Genomic DNA, 19,351 nt, shown 5'->3' on the forward strand with positions numbered 1-19,351 from the left:
AAACTCTGTTCCTCCAGACTCTCGTTTTCCAATTAATAGTCAGACTCTGTTCTCTCCAAACTCTCCTTCTCCAAACGTTCCTTCTCGGACTGCCCTTACTACTTACTAGTTTGTGCATAATTGGCCACTGGCAGGACAGTTCCCCCGCAGTTTACATCTGCATTAGTTCGGTGTTTTAACTCCTGACAATCTAAAATGTCTTATTTTTACTTACGTCTTTGAGACACAATAGGAGTTAGGTCATGCAAATCCCTTATATAATTGCACAGTATATATGTTTTCCCTCTACTTATTTCACTTCATCCGAGCTGCAGTTTTTTATGTGCTGCCCGTTAGGCAGAATTTAACAAAATGAGCGAACAGTTGAAAGGTGTAGGTGCGAGAATAACAAAAAAGATAGTGAGCGAAGACAGTGAGGGAAGAGCTAGATGCTCACGCCGCTGATCGATAACAAAGATAATGCTGTTGAACTGTGTCTCCAATGTTGGCATATCAACAAATAAGAAATATCGGAATTTCTGGCACCCCGCAAACATTCTATGTTATTGGTAAACATTCAGTAATCCTCACCCTCCTCTGCATGGGCAATTACTTACCTTTTTTATCATTCTTTTTGAAGTAACCGAATGATTTACTTATAACCGCCGCAATAGGTATTTGAGAAAAAATTTAAAAAGAATTTAATTATTTTGCTGGTTAATTATTGAAATTTCATAAATAAGGGTTGTTCTAAATTGTAGGTTAATAATTAAATTTAAATATTTTATATATTTTTATATTAATTATTGAAATTCTATAAATAAATATGCAGTATATATTAAATAATAATCTTTAAAAATCGTTAAATATTTATTTGGGTTACTTAAAACATGTTTTTTTATTAGTGCTAATTGGAAAAATGTATTTAACAGGAATAGTACTCTTTAAAATTAAACAAAAATTATGCTCTTGTCCGCAATGAAAGCTTAAAGCATTTTGTTGGCAGGGCCACGGTTGATCTTTCTATCTTAATTTTTGAAAAGTCAGCACTGTTAACGTTATAATTTTGTATGATGTTAGCAAGTAAAAGAAATCCAAATCCTCTAACCAGATTTTGTCCGATGCATGTACGTTTACCGACACTGAAAGGTAAGAAATGGGGAATACTCTTTTTGACCTGTCTAATATGCGAATTCTGTGGAGAATTGTTGTTTTTTAAGCTTCCATTCTTGTCCATTTCTTTATTGAACTCTAACCTGAAGTCTGACCCGTCTAAGGTCGTTTTATTGTAATCACAATTTGGACCATTTTCTTTGTTATTTGTATATTTATTCTCCAAAAACCGTCCAGGGTCAAATTGTTCAGGATGATTCCAATAGCTTTCGCTCATATTTAAAACATAATTATTTATAAAAACGATTGTACCCTTTGTAACGCCATATCCTTTTATTACTAAGTCTTCCATTGCTACATGAGGAACAATAGGAGACGAAGAGTATCGTAAAACCTCTAAAATAGTTGCCATCGTGTATGGCATTACATTCATATCATAAAGGCTGATTTTCCTTGTACCCTTTGTGGAAACTGCGTCTACCTCATTCCTGATGTGTTCCCCAATCGTTGGATTTTTGGCTATATATGCCAGTGCCAACATTACCAAATTTCCAACTGCTGAGTGTCCTCCAATAAAATCTTCTAGCATAAAAATGATTGTATTGCGTGAAACATTCTTGTCTTCCTTTAGACTTTTTAGCAAAGCATCAGTAAAATCTTGGTCAGGATGATTTAAATTGATGTTTGATTCTCGATGATTCACTATTCTCTCTAAAATAAATTTACGTATACTAGTTGACCAGTGCACAATTTGATTTATATGATTACAATAAAATGGTAATAGCCAAGGTATGTAATCAAAAGAATACCCTTGATTAATTTCCCAGAAGATTTCATCAAAGTATTCAACTACCTTTTTAAAACCCGTATCGGTGTAATTAAACCGAACTGAACACATATATTGACAAAACATATTGGCACTAGCTGCAAGTATTAAAGGTTTTATGTCACATGAATTTCCTGAAGAAATGTTAATAAACTGCTCCAATAAATGATTAACTTCAAGGTTTCCAATCTCGGACATCTTTGAAAAATAAGAGGATGATTCCCGAGGAGAGCAGTGTCGCCGAGCTAGATTTCTCCGCTTTTGTTGTAATTGAGACCAGTCGCAAAGAGCCAGTGCTATTTGAAAGGTATATACAAATTTGTTATTAAATTTGTGTTAGTTAAAAAAGTTCATTGTTTATTTTTTAAATTTGATTGACCTGGAAAATTAGTTTAATTTAAATACATTAACTTTAAATTAAATTTTTAGTTTAACATTATCTGTACACAATGCATCTTAAGTTTTTGAGTCGTATAGCGCTTGCCAAGAACAGAACATATAAACGTCCACAAGACTAACAGACCACTAAAAAAGGAATGCAAGGTACATATGTTATATTTACAAAATATGTTGGCACTAGCTGCAAGTGTTAAAGGTTTTAGGTCACATGGATTTTCTAAAGAAATGTTAATAATATAATCCAATAATTGATTATAAAAAAAATATTATTCAGAAGTGTAGCCGTGACAGTTTTGGGTGGTTTGTTGTTGATAGATTGGGCGTGTCGAAAGATTTTCTATAAAAATTTAGAAGACAAATAAAGCAAGACAGAATGTTATAGTCAAGTTCTATCCGACTATCTGATAGTGGAAGTGTGAAGAAGAAATTTCAACAATAACAGTTTTTGGCGGCTTGGCGTATAGAGTGGGTGGCAAAGAGAGTGGCAAAAAAAGATTTTTTCGCAAATCGAGAAAAAATTTACAAAACTAACAAAAATGTGAAAAAACTGCAACACCTTTCCAGCTTAGGTAAAGGTGCTTGAACGGACGGACAGACATGGCCAGTTCGACTCGGCTGTTAATCCTGATCAAGAAATTATATTTTTTATATGTATATCATATCATATTATCATGTTGCCACGCCCACTCTAACACCCACAAACCGCCAAAAATTGCCACGGCCACACTTTTAAAAATGTTTTGATGTTTTTTCATTTTTGTATTAGTCTTGTAAATTTTTATCCTACAACAAGGGAAAGTATGTATATATATATAATTGTGCACAAATTGAATTTTAATTAGTAAATAAATAAGTAGAGGAAATTTTTCAATACAAAATTATACGTTTTTAAATTTAACTTTATTCTTTAAGAGAACCTTAAAGAGTAAAACTATCAAACTAAAATGGATCCTAAACAAATGGAGGTCTTCTTGATGCATTTTTTTGTACAATTTTTTTTTAAATTTATATTTTTTTAAAAATGTTAATTATATGAAAGTAATTTTTTCTAAAATTTTGTAAGAAATTATGTTTCCTTATTACATCTAAAAAGACCGTACAGCATGCAATAATTACCACACGTACTAGAAAAATAACTTTGTAGTTATTGCTTATTATAAAAATATTTATAAACGCAAAATTTTAAATTTGTCACGTATTCCTTTTTTTTTAAATAGGAAGCAATCCAATGACTTCCGGGCTGATCTGAAGTATCGGTGTTTTAAATAATTAAAGCCTGATACTTTAAAATAGTTTTTGGCCCCACGGGAAACTCTTTTAAAAATTGTTTGTGTTTTCATACGTTTACAATATGCTTAGTAAATTTGTAAAGTATTTATTTTAGGGTCCATAGGCATAAGAAACATTCGAATAAAGTAACTCTAACTGAGCAGACGCTCTGACTCTAAAAATACTGAACCTTCTTTGGGATCCTTGCGAACTTTATATGGCAACCGTGACAGCACGTCAGGTCCTCAGGACGTCAGGACCTCAGGTTGTCAGGACATCAGGACATGAGACTAAGTCTCGCCTCCGCCTGACAACAAATGCCTTGCCACCTTGCCAACCAAATCACCGATAAAATTTGTGCAAAAATAATAACAATAACACGCAACAATTGATGGCAGAGGAGGCACAATTTTTGAACGCGCAGCCCACGATACAAAGGGACTTGCCAACGTTAGAAGAAGCTCTGCAGCAAAACCCTGCAGATGGACCACGCCCACTCACAATAGCTGAGTACCGGGCAAGGCAGGCAAGGAAGGAACCAATGAAGCACAAACGCTCCGGAAAAAGGGTAAAGCTACTACAACAACGCCGACTGGTCAAGAAATTGGCCCAGTTGGCCAGAAACGAGACATCCCGGTAACGCTACAAAGAGCGTCTGGAAAACATTGAAAACAAGCTTTCGCAAGGTGCGAAACAACGCAAACGGGCTGCATAAATAAATGCCAATGACCCAATTTGCCTTAGTTTTAATTTCTAAATCCAAGCCGATGCGGGAAACCGCTGCTTGAAAAACACTAATATCTGTTAGGCTTTTTACTAACAATGCGGTTGGACAATTTTTTTTATTATTGAAAACAAATATGTGAGCCAACCTAGTGAGGCAAAAGACAATACTGCCAAGATAGTTAATAACGTAAAAATTATAGATCAGACAGACGATATAAATGCGTTGTGGAACTTATTGCTGATCATTACAATAGTGCTAATTCTACAATTTCTGCTTACAATTTATGTTAAGCATAACAAAATCATCAAAAAACGTTATATGAATAGGGCAAATCGTTTAGACCAGATTTAAAAAATATATAGAGTAAAAGAAAGCTTCATAAAAACCTTTTTTTACGACAAGAATGGAATGGAGCGAAATGGCGATACAAATAGACGAATTTCGCTATAGGTTTGACAAGTCTTATAAGTGTATCAATAGAGATGCAGTAATAAAATCCGAAACTTTGAAAAATCATATAGGGATAGTTGTAGGAGAATATAATAATATAGTTACATTAGTAAATAAATATGCAAATAGACTCACATCTGAACATAATAACAAATGTTTGAGGGTTATAAAATCCCTAAACACAAGATTAAATAATATCAGAAAAAGAAGGCATATTCTAATAGATGTACCAGAAAGTCTAAGTCAATTGGTTGAATTCAACCCAGACCAGTTCAAAGATCTAAACGAATATGTACAATCAGGCGGCGCTGAGTCCGATAGGGAAATTGAAACACTAGAAACAAGCGACCGAATTGAATTAAAATCTGAAACAATAACAATTTCTGAAATGGCACAGAAATTGACAGACTTTATCAGCCGAGCCACATCTCTGATACCAGAGTTTGATGGTAAACCAAAAAATCTACAAAGTTTTTTGGATGTTCTCAGTCTACTAGACAGCTTAAAGAGCACACATGAAACGACTGCGATAAGCCTAATAAAAACTAAACTTAAAGGCCATGTAAGAAACCTTATAAGTAATGAGCAGACAATTGCTGCAATCATTACACAACTGTCAAGTGCAGTAAAAGGAGAATCGGTAGAAGTGGTATCTGCCAAGCTTCTCAATCTACAACAGAGAAATAAAACGGCTAGCCAATACACCCAAGAGATGGAGAAACTGACGAAGGCCTATATCAGTGAAGGTCTCAGCCAGTCTTTAGCGAATAAATACAGCACTACAACAGCTGTAAAAGCAATGACACAGAATTGCTCCGTTGATAAGGTAAAACTTATCATGCAAGCAGGCACATTCACAAAAAATTAATGATGCCATCTCCAAATTTGTAAACAGTTGCACAGAGATAACAGGTCAGAGTAACACTGTACTCTATTATCGACGAGGTGCAAATAATAATAATAGAGGAGGCCGAGGTTATAATCGCGGAAGAAATAACTACCACAACAATTGCAACCGAGGCAGCAATAACAACAACAATAATAACTTTAATAACCGTGGAGGTAGAAGAGGCCAAAACCAAGGGAGAGCCGGCGGAAACTACTACCAGGGTAATAATAATAATAACAGCAATGTGAGAATCACGCAAAATACGTCGGAAAACTCACAGAACCCTTTGGATACAACCAATAAATGTTAAAGTTCATTCCACCAATTATAGAATTAATATATTCGTAACTTTCCATAATCATTCAACTGAAAATAAACTAACATTTCTCGTTGATACTGGTGCAGATATCTCACTTCTGAAGGTAAATTCTGATAACTTCCAAATTCAAACAGAAAAAATAATAAACATCGAAGGCATAGGCCAAGGTGTGATGAAGTCTCGAGGAACAACCTCAATAGAACTCCAATCAACCAAATATATTATTCCACATGAAATTCACTTGGTAGACCCACATTTTGCAATACCATGTGATGGAATAATAGGCATTGATTTTATAAAGAAATTCAATTGTCAACTAGATTTCAAACCAAGTGAAGACTGATTTATAATTAGACCCCAAAATTTAAATTATCCAATATATGTTCCGATAATATATAGCGCTGGCAACAATACAGTTCTTCTGCCAGCCAGATCACAAGTTATTTGTGATTATTTGTGCCTAATCAGGAAATACACAATGGGATTTATGTTGCAAATACAATAGCAGCATCCAAACATTTATACATTCGACTTCTGAATACAACTAATTTCGATCAATTGGTCAAAGTAAACAAAATCCAATATGAAAATTTAAAAGATTATGACATTCATAATACCAACACTAAAAATAGAAGCGAACAAGTACTTCCAGTACTAAAGAAAAATTTTCCAGACCAATTCAAAAATCAATTAACTGAACTATGCACACAGTATAGTGATGTGTTCGGACTGGAAACCGAACCAATATCAACAAACAACTTTTATAAACAAACATTAAGACGTAAAGATGATGAACCCATATATATAAAAAACTACAGAAGCCCGCATAGCCATATTGTAGAAATTCAAAAACAAGTAGGGAAATTAATTGGGGACAAAATCGTCGAACCGTCTGTATCCGAGTATAACAGCCCACTCTTGTTAGTTCCGAAAAAATCATTACCAAATCCACAAGAGAAGAAATGGCTATTAGTAATTAACTATCGTCAAATAAATAAAAAACAAGAGAGAAGGATATAGTCAAGTTCCCCGACTATCTGATACCCGTTACTCAGCTAATGGAAGGGAAAAGGAAAGTCTTAAACACAGTTTTTGGCGGTTTGTAGGCGTTATAGTGGGCGTGGCAGAACGTTTCTTGGCAAATCGATAGAAATTCACAAGACCAATATAAAAATGAAAAAATATCAAAACATTTTTCAAAAGTGTGGGCGTATCAGCTTTGGGCGATTTGAGGGCGTTAGAGTGGGCGTGGCAAAAAGTTTTTGGTAAATCGATAGAAAATTACAAGACTAATACAAAAGTGAAAAAATTTCAAAACATTTTTCAAAAGTGTGGGCGTGGCAGTTTTGGGCGGTTTGTGGGCGTTAGAGTGGGCGTGGCAACATGAATCGACAAACTTGCGCTTCTTCTATGTCCCTGGAGTTTGTATGCTTAATCTCAACTTTCTAGCTTTAGTAGTTCCTGAGATCTCGACGTTCATACGGACGGACAGACGGACGGACAGACGGACATGGCCAGATCGACTCGGCTATTGATTCTGATCAAGAATATATATACTTTATATGGTCGGAAACGCTTCCTTCTGCCTGTTACATACTTTTCAACGAATCTAGTATAATCCCCTATTACTCTACGAGTAACGGGTATAACTACTTTCTGACAAATTTCCACTCCCTAGAATGGATGACATTTTAGATCAACTAGGTTGAGCTAAATACTTTTCATGCCTTGACTTGATGTCAGGTTTCCACCAAATAGAACTTTAGGAAAATTCAAGGAATATAACATCTTTTTCAACGAGCAATGGCTCATATCGCTTCACGCGATTACCATTTGGTCTTAAAATAGCACCAAATTCATTTCAGAGGATGATGACTATATGATTCTCGGGTTTAGAACCCTCTCAGGCTTTCCTTTATATGGATAACTTAATGGTGATAGGAAGTTTAGAAAAACACATGATTAAAAACTTAACTGACGTTTTTAATGTATGTAGGAAATATAACCTTAAGTTGCATCCAGAAAAATGTTCATTTTTCATGCACGAAGTGACATTCCTAGGCCACAAATGCACAGACAAAGAAGTATTGCCAGATGACAAGAAATATAACGTCATCAAAAATTATCCTGTCCCTCATGATGCGGGACCATTTGTGGGGCCTCGTGTTGTAGTGGATAGCGCAACTACCTGCTAACCACGGGGTCGTGGGCTCAAACCCCACCCATGACGAGAGCATGGCCACACAAAAAAACTTCCTCTCTGAAATGCTTTTCTAACTTTTAGAAAGTATTCTTCCACATAATAAATGACTATTACAACAATTGTCGGCAACTTTCACTTGCCCCAACGCCCCACCCCCTCCTCAATACATGGGAGAAAAAACGGGGGCACCCACATAGTACCAAGCGCACCCTGTGTTTTTCTGCGAACAGCAACAACACCCAGCAGGGCAAGCGCGTTACCAGACTGATCGCTTTTCTACGAATAACAACACAACACCGTAGACGCCAATCCCCGATGGCGACAGGTGGCAGCCCCACCACTGGGATAAGCCGCATCTGGCCAATCACCAGATCGGTCGAAAAACACAACGATTACTGAAACTAATACGAGACGTTTAAACATAAAACGGCTTTAGAAGGAAAGCTCTCGTAGAAGCCCTAAGTTCCCGAGAGGAATAAAAAAAAGGAATTAAAAAACAAGAGAGAACGCTATAGTCGAGTTCCCCGACTATCTGATACCCGTTACTCAGCTAGTGGAAGGGAGAAGGAGAGTCTTAAACACAGTTTTTGCCGGTTTGTAGGCGTTATAGTGGGCGTGGCAGAAAGTTTTTTGGCAAATCGATAGAAGTTTACAAGACCAATACAAAAATGAAAAAATATCAAAACATTTTTCAAAAGTGTGGGCGTAGCAGCTTTGGGCGGTTTGTGGGCGTTAGAGTGGGCGTGGCAAAAAGTTTGTTGGCAAATCGATAGAAATTTACAAGACCAATACAAAAATGAAAAAATATCAAAACATTTTTCAAAAGTGTGGGCGTGACAGCTTTGGGCGGTTTGTGGGCGTTAGAGTGGGCGTGGCAAAAAGTTTTTTTGCAAATCGATAGAAATTTACAAGACCAATACAAAAATGAAAAAATATTAAAACATTTTTCAAAAATGTGGGCGTGGCAGTTTTGGGCGGTTTGTGGGCGTTAGAGTGGGCGTGGCAACCTGAATCGACAAACTTGCGCTGCGTCTATGTCCCTGGAGTCTGTATACTTAATCTCAACTTTCTAGCTTTTGTAGTTCCTGAGATCTCGACGTTCATACGGACAGACGGACAGACGGACAGACGGACAGACGGACGGACAGACGGACATGGCCAGATCGACTCGGCTACTGATCCTGATCAAGAATATATATACTTTTTATGGTCGGAAACGCTTCCTTCTGCCTGTTACATACTTTTCAACGAATCTAGTATACCCTTTTACTCTACGAGTAACGGGTATAAAAATGATGCGGACAGCGCAAGACGATTTGTAGCATTCTGCAACTATTATCGTCGATTTATAAGGAACTTCGCCGACTATTCACGGCACATAACTAGATTATGTAAAAAGAATGTCCCTTTTGAATGGTTAAGCGAATGCCAGAACGCATTCGAATACCTTAAAGAAAATCTTATGCACCCCACATTATTACAATATCCCGATTTTCGCAAAGAATTTTGCATTATAACGGATGCTAGTAAACAAGCTTGCGGAGCAGTTCTAACTTATAACCGTAACGGGATTCAGCTCCCAATAGCTTATGCATCACGTTCATTTACAAAAGGAGAAAGCAATAAGAGTACAACGGAACAAGAACTAGCGGCAATTCATTGGGCAATTACCCATTTTAGACCATATATTTATGGCAAACATTTCACCATTAAAATTGACCTTTAACGTACCTATTTTCTGTGACTAATCCCAGTTCTAAATTAACTCGCATGCATGAAGAATACGACTTCACTGTAGAATACCTAAAGGGGAAAGATAATTTTGTAGCAGACGCACTCTCGCGTATAAATATAACAGAACTCAAAGACATGCAACATAAAGTCCTGAAAGTCACTACCAGGCAACAAGGTAGACAAGATAAAAACTGTACAGTAACAAATAAAGAACTATTGCCTAGGCAAAGTATCCAAAATGTATCTAAGCCCAACGTACACGAAGTCATAACAAATGAGGAAGTACGAAAAGTAGTGACCTTGCGAATAACTGAATCTATTTGTTTACTAAAACGAGGAAATAAAGTTATTGCAAGAATTGATGTTGACGATTCATATACCAATGGAATTTTTGATTTAGGTCAGTTCTTCCAAAGGCTTGAAATGCAAGCCGGTATACTAAAAATCAGCCAACTCAAATTGGCACCGAGTGAAAAAATCTTTGAAACCATTTCAATAGATAATTTCAAAAATACGGGCAATATAAAATTAAAACAAGAGAGAACGCTATAGTCGAGTTACCCGACTATCTGATACCCGTTACTCAGCTAGTGGAAGGGAGAAGGAGAGTCTTAAAGACAGTTTTTGGCGGTTTGTAGGCGTTAGAGTGGGCGTGGCAAAAAGTTTTTTTGCAAATCGATAGAAATTTACAAGACCAATACAAAAATGAAAAAATATCAAAACATTTTTCAAAAGTGTGGGCGTAGCAGCTTTGGGCGGTTTGTGGGCGTTAGAGTGGGCGTGGCAAAAAGTTTTTTGGCAAATCGATAGAAATTTACAAGACCAATACAAAAATGAAAAAATATCAAAACATTTTTCAAAAGTGTGGGCGTGGCAGTTTTGGGCGGTTTGTGGGCGTTAGAGTGGGCGTGGCAACATGAATCGACAAACTTGCGCTGCGTCTATGTCTATGGAGTCTGTATGCTTAATCTCAACTTTCTAGCTTTTGTAGTTCCTGAGATCTCGACGTTCATACGGACAGACGGACAGACGGACAGACGGACAGACGGACAGACAGACGGACGGACAGACGGACATGGCCAGATCGACTCGGCTACTGATCCTGATCAAGAATATATATACTTTATATGGTCGGAAACGCTTCCTTCTGCCTGTTACATACTTTTCAACGAATCTAGTATACCCTTTTACTCTACGAGTAACGGGTATAATCATTAAGAGTAGCGCTACTCCAGCCGGTGACCATTATAAAAACTGAAAAAGAGATACAATCAATACTGTCTACATATCATGACGATCCAATTCAAGGAGGTCATGCAGGCATTACAAGAACGCTAGCGAAAAACAAAAGGACACTATTATTGGAAAAATATGACTCGTCATATATAAGAGTACATACGTAGATATCATAAATGCCAAATGTCGAATACAACGACACATACAAAGACCCCAATGACTCACACAGAAACCCCAACAAATGCTTTTGATATAGTGATAGTGGACACAGTAGGTCCACTACCGAAATCAGAATATGGCAACGAATACATCGTCACACTTATATGTGATTTAACGAAGTATCTAGTAACCATACCGGTTGCAAACAAAAGCGCAAATACTGTCGCAAGAGCTATATTCGAAAATTGTATACTAAAGTACGTTCATTTCGGACATGGGTACCGAGTATAAAAATAAAGTAATTTTAGATATGTGCAAATACATGAAGATAGAAAACCTAACATCTACCGCATATCATCACCAAACTTTAGGGACAATAGAACGATGTCATAGAACATTCAATGAATACATTCGTTTATACATCTCTGCAGATAAAACTGATCGGGACGTTTGGATACAATATTTTACATATTGTTTCAACACAACACCATCAGTCATGCATGATTACTGTCCATATGAACTAGTCATTGGAAGATTACCAAGGCAGTCCGCAAATTTTAATAAAACAGATAGAATAGAACTACTGTATAATGTAGAAGATTACTCTAAGGAAATAAAATTTAGATTAGAAATAGCATATAAAAGAGCTAGACTTATGTTAGAAAAAGCGAAGTCTTATAGAAAACAACTTTTTGATAAGAAAACTTCAGATTTTCAATTAAAAATAGGAGATAAAGTTATACTAAGGAACGAAACGGGTCATAAGTTAGATCCAGTATATTTAGGTCCTTATACTGTAGAAACCATAGAAGACAGAGATAACATAGTAATTAGGTAGAGATACAAAGCTAAAGAAACAAAAAGTACATAAGGATAGACTAAAAATATATAATCAATGAAACGATTCATTTCACTTAAGAAAAGGTCTGATCAAAACAAAAAAAATCAAAAAAAAAAAGTCTTTTTCCTTCTTCAACATAAGTTTTTTTTATTATATTGTCATTACACAAAAATGCTTTGAGACAAAACATTGCTAATAATTAATAAGAAAAATCAATATCATTTTAAAAAAAAATGTTAAATAATTTTTAAAAATATTAATATGTATTACGTGTATAATATTACATGTACTACGTCATTTCTTTTAAAATGGAGGTGTAACATATCTACCCTATAAATATACTAAATTAATGGGTACAACTTATCTTCAAAACATTGTGACACTTTGTCATAATAAACATAACGTTTAAGTACCCAAAAGACCACCAACAATTACACAAGTGTTCCAGCGCTCAAGTAATATGATCTAACGCTTATACATAAGCCGATCGCGGAGCGTGGGAATGCTGAGCAGGCACTTTGCAGCTCAAGTGGTCAGACCATACATGACATATGCATGCCTTCTGCATACATATGTATATGTATATGGAACTATATGTATATAATAATAAGTACTATATATACGGGTCATCTCAGCCCAAGTTGAGCGCATAAGAAACATTCGAATAAAGTAACTCTAACTGAGCAGACGCCTTGACTCTAAAAATACTAAACCTTCTTTGGGATCCTTGCGAACATTATATAATTAGACGATCGCGTTATAGGATGGCTTAAATTAGATTGATTATAAATAAAGATACGTTTTGGTTAAAGCGTAATAAACTTTCGCCCGCATGGCCTTGTTCTGCAGGAAGTCACGCGGCTTCAATCCAAATAAAAGTTGCTTGGGGGTACATCATATAGTTATACCCTTTACTCGTAGAGTAAAAGGGTATATTAGATTCGTTGAAAAGTATGTAACAGGCAGAAGGAAGCGTTTCCGACCATATAAAGTGTATATATTCTTGATCAGGATCAATAGCCGAGTCGATCTGGCCATCTCCGTTTGTCCGTCCGTCCGTCTGTCTGTCTGTCCGTCCGTATGAACGCTGAGATCTCAGGAACTACAAAAGCTAGAAAGTTGAGATTAAGCACACAGACTAGACGCGGCGCTAGTTTGTCGATTCATTTTGCCACGCCCACTTCAACAAACCGCCCAAAATTACCACGCCCACACTTTTGTAAAATGTTTTTATTTTTTTTCAGTTTTGTATTGGTCTTGTAAATTTCTATCGATTTTCCATAAAACTTTTCGCCACGCCCACTCTAACGCCCACAAACCGCCCAAAGCTGGCACGCCCACACTTTTGAAAAATGTTTTGATATTTTTTGCATAAGCTCGTTCCGCTATATACATTTGCGCTGTTCGTGCCCACGTCTCCAGTTTTATCATGACATTAGTTAAGGATGTGAAATATGAGTTAACTTGACACAACCCACAAAAAAGCTTATCGCTGTATAGGATATAAACGTCCCCCTTCGATTACATAGTCGTCGATTTCCATCCTGCTTGCATAATGTTGATATCAAAGTCCTGGATGCGTAGCCACCACCAAGCTGTTCTTGCGATGAGTTCGAGTTTTTCCATCATTGTATGTAAATCGCTGCAATCTGTAATAACTGTGTAATGCCCGCCATATACATAATTTTAAAATTTTTCCAACGACTCGCTGACCGGCTTAGGTATGAAGTTCGTCTACATGATAACGATAACTTACGAGGATCGGCTTAAAGCTGAGTTTCTGTTTTAATTTATTGGCAGCGTCTTTCTCCTGCTGCTTCCATCCGAACATGACCTTTGCGGAGTAGTTTTCGTAGCGGTTCGGCGAAAAGCCAGGAACGAATTTTCGAAAATAGCCGCTAAAGCCAAGGAATTTGCGGACTTCGTCGATGTTCTCTGGGTTCGGAAATTTTACTATGGTGTTTGTGATTATTTCTCATGGTCTAAGGCCACTGGCGTGTAACTGTGTAAATGTGCTAGAAAATTGATGATGTCACTAAAAGTAATTTTTGCATTTATCGCTTATCACGCTTAACAACCTTGACCACGTGGCAATCATTTCATGGAATGGGTTGCTGCGAACGAGGATGTCTTCCATGTAGTGCAACATATCGCCTTTCTTCAGCTACTTTTGTATTTTAGCCATAAGTCTGTAGAATGCTGCTGGGGTATTTTTATTTCCAAGGGGCATTCTTTATAATTTGTGATGAATGCGGTGAATCTTCTGTTTTCCGGAGTTACTCCATTTTGATGCCCGCTACTTAGATCAAACGAAATATCAAAATTTTATTGCCTCGCTTGTCTTTACAGAGTCGATCGCTTTCGTTTTGCTTTTTGATCAGTAGTAGAAAACTGGCTTAATCAGATGTCGACTTTTGAATAATATCATGACCATTTCATTTACCGTTTCACGTTTTGGGTTGAGATTGAAAAAAAACTTGATTACCTTCAATTTCGATGCTAGTTTCAACGATGGCGCGGTTTATCTGTTCTCCACTTTAAGCAGGATGTACAGCAGGATGAACGATGACATCTTATCCCAATAAGATTTTATGTTGCATATGCTCGTCGTCCGCTATATACATTTGCGCTGTAAAAATTATTCCGTCAATCGGCAAACTTCGTATAGCTTGCGTTTCCCCCTGAGACATCATACTATGGTCATAATATGGTGTTGGGAACGATACGACTTAACCACTCTTGGTTCAATATATTCTATAACCGACATCCCATCTTTATCAAAATACATCATCCCTAGACCACACCCAAACTAACATCCAAGTCTTGTAAATTTCTATCGATTTGCCAAAAAACTTTTTGCCACGCCCACTCTAACGTCCACAAACCGCCCAAAGCTGTCATGCCCACACTTTTGAAAAATGTTTTGATATTTTTTTATTTTTGTATTAGTCTTTTAAATTTCTATCGATTTGCCAAAAAACTTTTTGCCACCCCCACTCTAACGCCCACAAACCGCCCAAGGCTGCCACGCTCACACTTTTGAAAAATGTTTTGAAATTTTTTATTTTTTGTTTTAGTCTTATAAATTTCTATCTATTTGCCAAAAAACTTTTTGCCACGCCCACTCTTACGCCCACAAACCGCCAAAAACTGTCAGTGTTGAAGACTCTCCTTCGCACTTCCACTAGCTGAGTAACGGGTATCAGATAGTCGGGGAACTCGACTATACCGTTTTCTCTTGTTTTGTTTTGCATTCAACAGTAATACGTTTTGCTCTCCCAACGTGACCGTTCGCTCGTGGCGCTCTGACTGCTTTTAGAACGTGCTTCATATTATTATCTCGATAGAATTCAAGGACTGCGTCAATAACGTGTGTTGTTATTGTTTAACTTCTATTGTATAACTGCTCCTAAATTTCGTAAAGCGTCATGTTTTTATGTAGCCGTTTAGATATTTGCGCTCTGACTGCTTTTAGAACGTGCTTCATATTATTATCTCGATAGAATTCAAGGACTGCGTCTATAACGTGTGTTGTTATTATTTAACTTCTATTGTTTAACTGCTCCTAAATTTCGTAAAGCGTAATGTTTTTATGTAGCCGTTTAGATATTTGCGCACGAGAGAAACCAGAACAAATTGGAAATGCGTTCAATCGTTTTGTTCGTGCCCACGTCTCCAGTTTTATCATGACATTAGTTAAGGATGTGAAATATAAGTTGACACAACACACAAAAATGCTTATCGTTGTATAGGATATAAACGTCCACCTTCGATTACATAGATTACATCGTAATGTCCGCCATATACATCATTTTAAAATTTTTCCAACGACTCGCTGACCGGCTTAAGTATGAAGTTCGTCTACATGATAACGATAACTTACGAGGATCGGCTTAAAGCTGAGTTTCTGTTTTAATTTATTGACAGCGTCTTTCCCCTGCTGCTTCCATCCGAACATGACCTTTGCGGAGTAGTTTTCGTAGCGGTTCGGCGAAAAGCCAGGGACGAATTTCGAAAATAGCCGCTAAAGCCAAGGAATTTTCGGACTTCGTCGATGTTCTCTGGGTTCGCAAATTTTACTATGGTGTTTCTGATTATTTCTAATGGTCGTAATCGTAAGATTTTTTCGATTTCGATTTGGGCCAAATCGTACCATTTTGTTTTTAGGTGCTCTGGTTTTCTCAAAATTTTTGCTTGAGTAAAATCTTGAGTTGCCACCTTTTTCAGTGTTTATTCCGATGTTCGCAATTTTTTTTTTACCGCACTTTGACCATTTAAGTAATTAAATTATATAGCATTATTTACAAAGAACACGTGTGGCCCTCCTTTTATTTAATTAATGAATTCTTTTATATTTTATAAGTACTTTTATCTGCCTGTCCACCAACAGTATGGCAACCTTCGGGATAGCTTTTGCGACGTACTTCGACCCGTTACCAAATCGTAAATTGTTGTTGCCGACGGCAACATTTTGTTTGTCAAATCTGAGGTGAGGTCAGAAATATATTTTTTATAAAATAACTAACAATTTGTGGTATCTTCCCAGATATCTATATCTAACGTTCAAGCGTTAATTTCTGGCGATCTGGCCATGTCCGTCTGTCCGTCTTTTCGTCCGTCTGTCCGTCCGTATGAACGTCGAGATCTCAGGAACTACAAAAGCTAGAAAGTTGAGATTAAGCATACAGACTCCAGAGACATAGAAGCAGCGCAAGTTTGTCGATTCATGTTGCCACGCCAACAAACCGCCCAAAACTGCCACGCCCACACATTTGAAAAATGTTTTGATATTTGTTCATTTTTGTATTAGTCTTGTAAATTTCTATCAATTTGCCAAAAAACTTTTTGCCACGCCCACTCTAACGCCCACAAACCACCAAAAACTGTCAGTGTTGAAATTTCTTCTTAGCACATCCACTAGCTGAGTAACGGGTATCAGATAGTCGGGGAACTCGACTATAGCGTTCTCTCTTCTTTTTTTTATAAACCTAGTTTTTAACACCTTTCACTTTTTAATACATTTTGTATCGTTTCCTTCCTTACCAACTAAGCAGGAGTTTGCCTTAGCCTTAAGACCTTAAAACGAAATCCTATCGAAGAATTCTAGATTTTATTTTATAAGTGGATAAAATTCTCCAGAGGATAAAAAAAAATGCTGCTGTATCCATGTATAAAATTTTCATAGAAAGACTTTTAGATAATACAAAATTAGAATAAAATTCGTACATAAACCACTTTGATTACTCGAAAACCGCTACTCCTATGTAAATTGGCTTATCATACGAAATTTCCGATTGTGTTGAGTCATTTGCAGCTAAATATTACCAGAAATGGCATTATTTATCAACTTAAGTTTTTTTCAATGTAATTTTCGGCAAACTTTCTCTAATTAGTACCTTAGTCCAAACAAATACTGAAGACAAGTACAGATAGCTCACGACGTATCTAAACGACAAAAAAAAGTTTTACGCACTCCAGCTTAAAAGCAGCAAGGGTTTAAAAGTTGTTTTGAAGGGCATTGAGCCCGCGGTGTCGCCCGAGGAAATTGCGGAGGCGCTACAGGAAAAGGGATGTTCTGCTAAATAAGTTTTTCACATTCTGAACAAACCAAGAAGCCGCACCCACTTTTTTAAGTTGAGCTTCAACCTAAAACCAAGCACCTAAAAAGATACGACATTCATCCAATCTACAAGCTACAGTTTCTTTTGCATCGTAAAATCACATTTAATGAGCCACATAGGCGAAAGACTCCTGTGCAATGTACGAACTTTCAAGAATACGACCACACCCGCACTGTATGCGTAATTTGTGGAGATCTCCACGCCTCTGCACATTGACCATCAAACAAGAACATACCCAGGGAGAAAAGGAGAGGAAACTTTGGGGCAATCACACAGCAAACTACACAGGCTGCCAATTTACAAGGAGGTGAAGAGTAGTTTCCAGCTACGAAACACTACATTAAGAACACAACAAGGAATGCCCACACTCGCCCCATCAAACACAAACTCAGAAATCTTCATACTCAAAGCTTTAAGAAATGCCTCCGGGTCCGTCCCCTTCAACACTGAAGTAACGTTTGCAAATGCCTTAAATGAGCACATTAATCCAAAGAAATTTCCCGGCTGTGACCTCATAACTCAAAAAAAAATAATTCAGCTGCCTTGCTGCGCCATTTGCTATATAACCCAGCTCAACGCCATAACTAGAGTTGGTTACTTCCCAGGCAGATAGAAAAAATCAATCACCATACATAATGATTCCTGAACCCGAAAAGGATCCGATATCTTCTTCGTCGTGCACACCCATAAGCTTACTTTCATGTCTCTCTAAGCTTGGATCTATAGAACAGGTTAACTGAAAAACAACAGAAATAAGAACCGCATTGAAGAACCGACAATACTGCACAGCAGTTTTTCCGGATGTATCCCAAGCATTCGACAGAGTTTAGCTAGACCGATTTATCCACAAGATCAAGCTAAAAAAAGACAGAATGCTATAGTCGAGTTCTCCGACTATTTACTATCCGTTACTAGCTAGTGAAAGCGCAAAGGACAAATGTGAAAAAATATCAAAACCTTTTTCAAAAGTGTTGGGTGGGGCTGCTTTGGGCGGCTTGTGCGCGTTAGGATGGCAAACCCGTTTTCTGCAAATCGATAGAAATTTACAAAACTAATACAAAAACAAGAGAGAACGCTATAGTCGAGTTCTTTGACTATCTGATACCCGTTACTCAGCTAGTGGAAGTGCGAAGGAAAGTGGTTTGTGGGCGTTAGAGGGATCGTGGCAAAAAGTTTTTTGGCTAATCGCTAGAAATTTACAAGACCAATACAAAAATGAAAAAATATCAAAACATTTTTCAAAAGTGTAGGCATGGCAGTTTTGTGCGGTTTGTTGGCGTAGCTTTTGTAGTTCCTCAGATCTCGACGTTCATACGGACGGACAGACGGACATGGCCAGATCGACTCGGCTATTGATACTGATTAAGAATATATATACTTTATATGGTCGGAAACGCTTCCTTCTGCCTGTTACATACTTTTCAACGAACCTTATATACCCTTTTACTTTACGAGTAACGGTTAACATGAACGATTTTTCAAAAATCACCCTTTATTGCAAAAAAATATTTCAGAAAATTAGGTCCTAGTTTAAAGTCACTAAAAGGAAAAAAGACCCTAGAATATAAAAACCCTCGCTCTATATT

At 37.0% G+C, this 19,351-nt stretch overlaps 1 protein-coding gene across 1 annotated transcript in view; it reads right to left on the reverse strand.

Annotated features, from left to right (window-relative positions):
• Window positions 1-881: 881 nt before the first annotated feature.
• The window catches only part of LOC6529128 (cytochrome P450 307a1), a 50,958-nt gene continuing 32,488 nt past the window's right edge, over window positions 882-19,351 (reverse strand). Inside the window, exon 2 of the mRNA XM_002090103.3 lies at window positions 882-2,214. Coding sequence (XP_002090139.2) covers window positions 941-2,214 — 1,274 coding nt within the window. The 3' untranslated portion in view covers window positions 882-940. The remainder of the gene's footprint in view (window positions 2,215-19,351) is intronic.

This window comes from Drosophila yakuba, unplaced genomic scaffold (assembly GCF_016746365.2).
Source record: "Drosophila yakuba strain Tai18E2 unplaced genomic scaffold, Prin_Dyak_Tai18E2_2.1 Segkk4_quiver_pilon_scaf, whole genome shotgun sequence".
NCBI classification, from domain to species: Eukaryota; Metazoa; Arthropoda; class Insecta; order Diptera; family Drosophilidae; genus Drosophila; species Drosophila yakuba.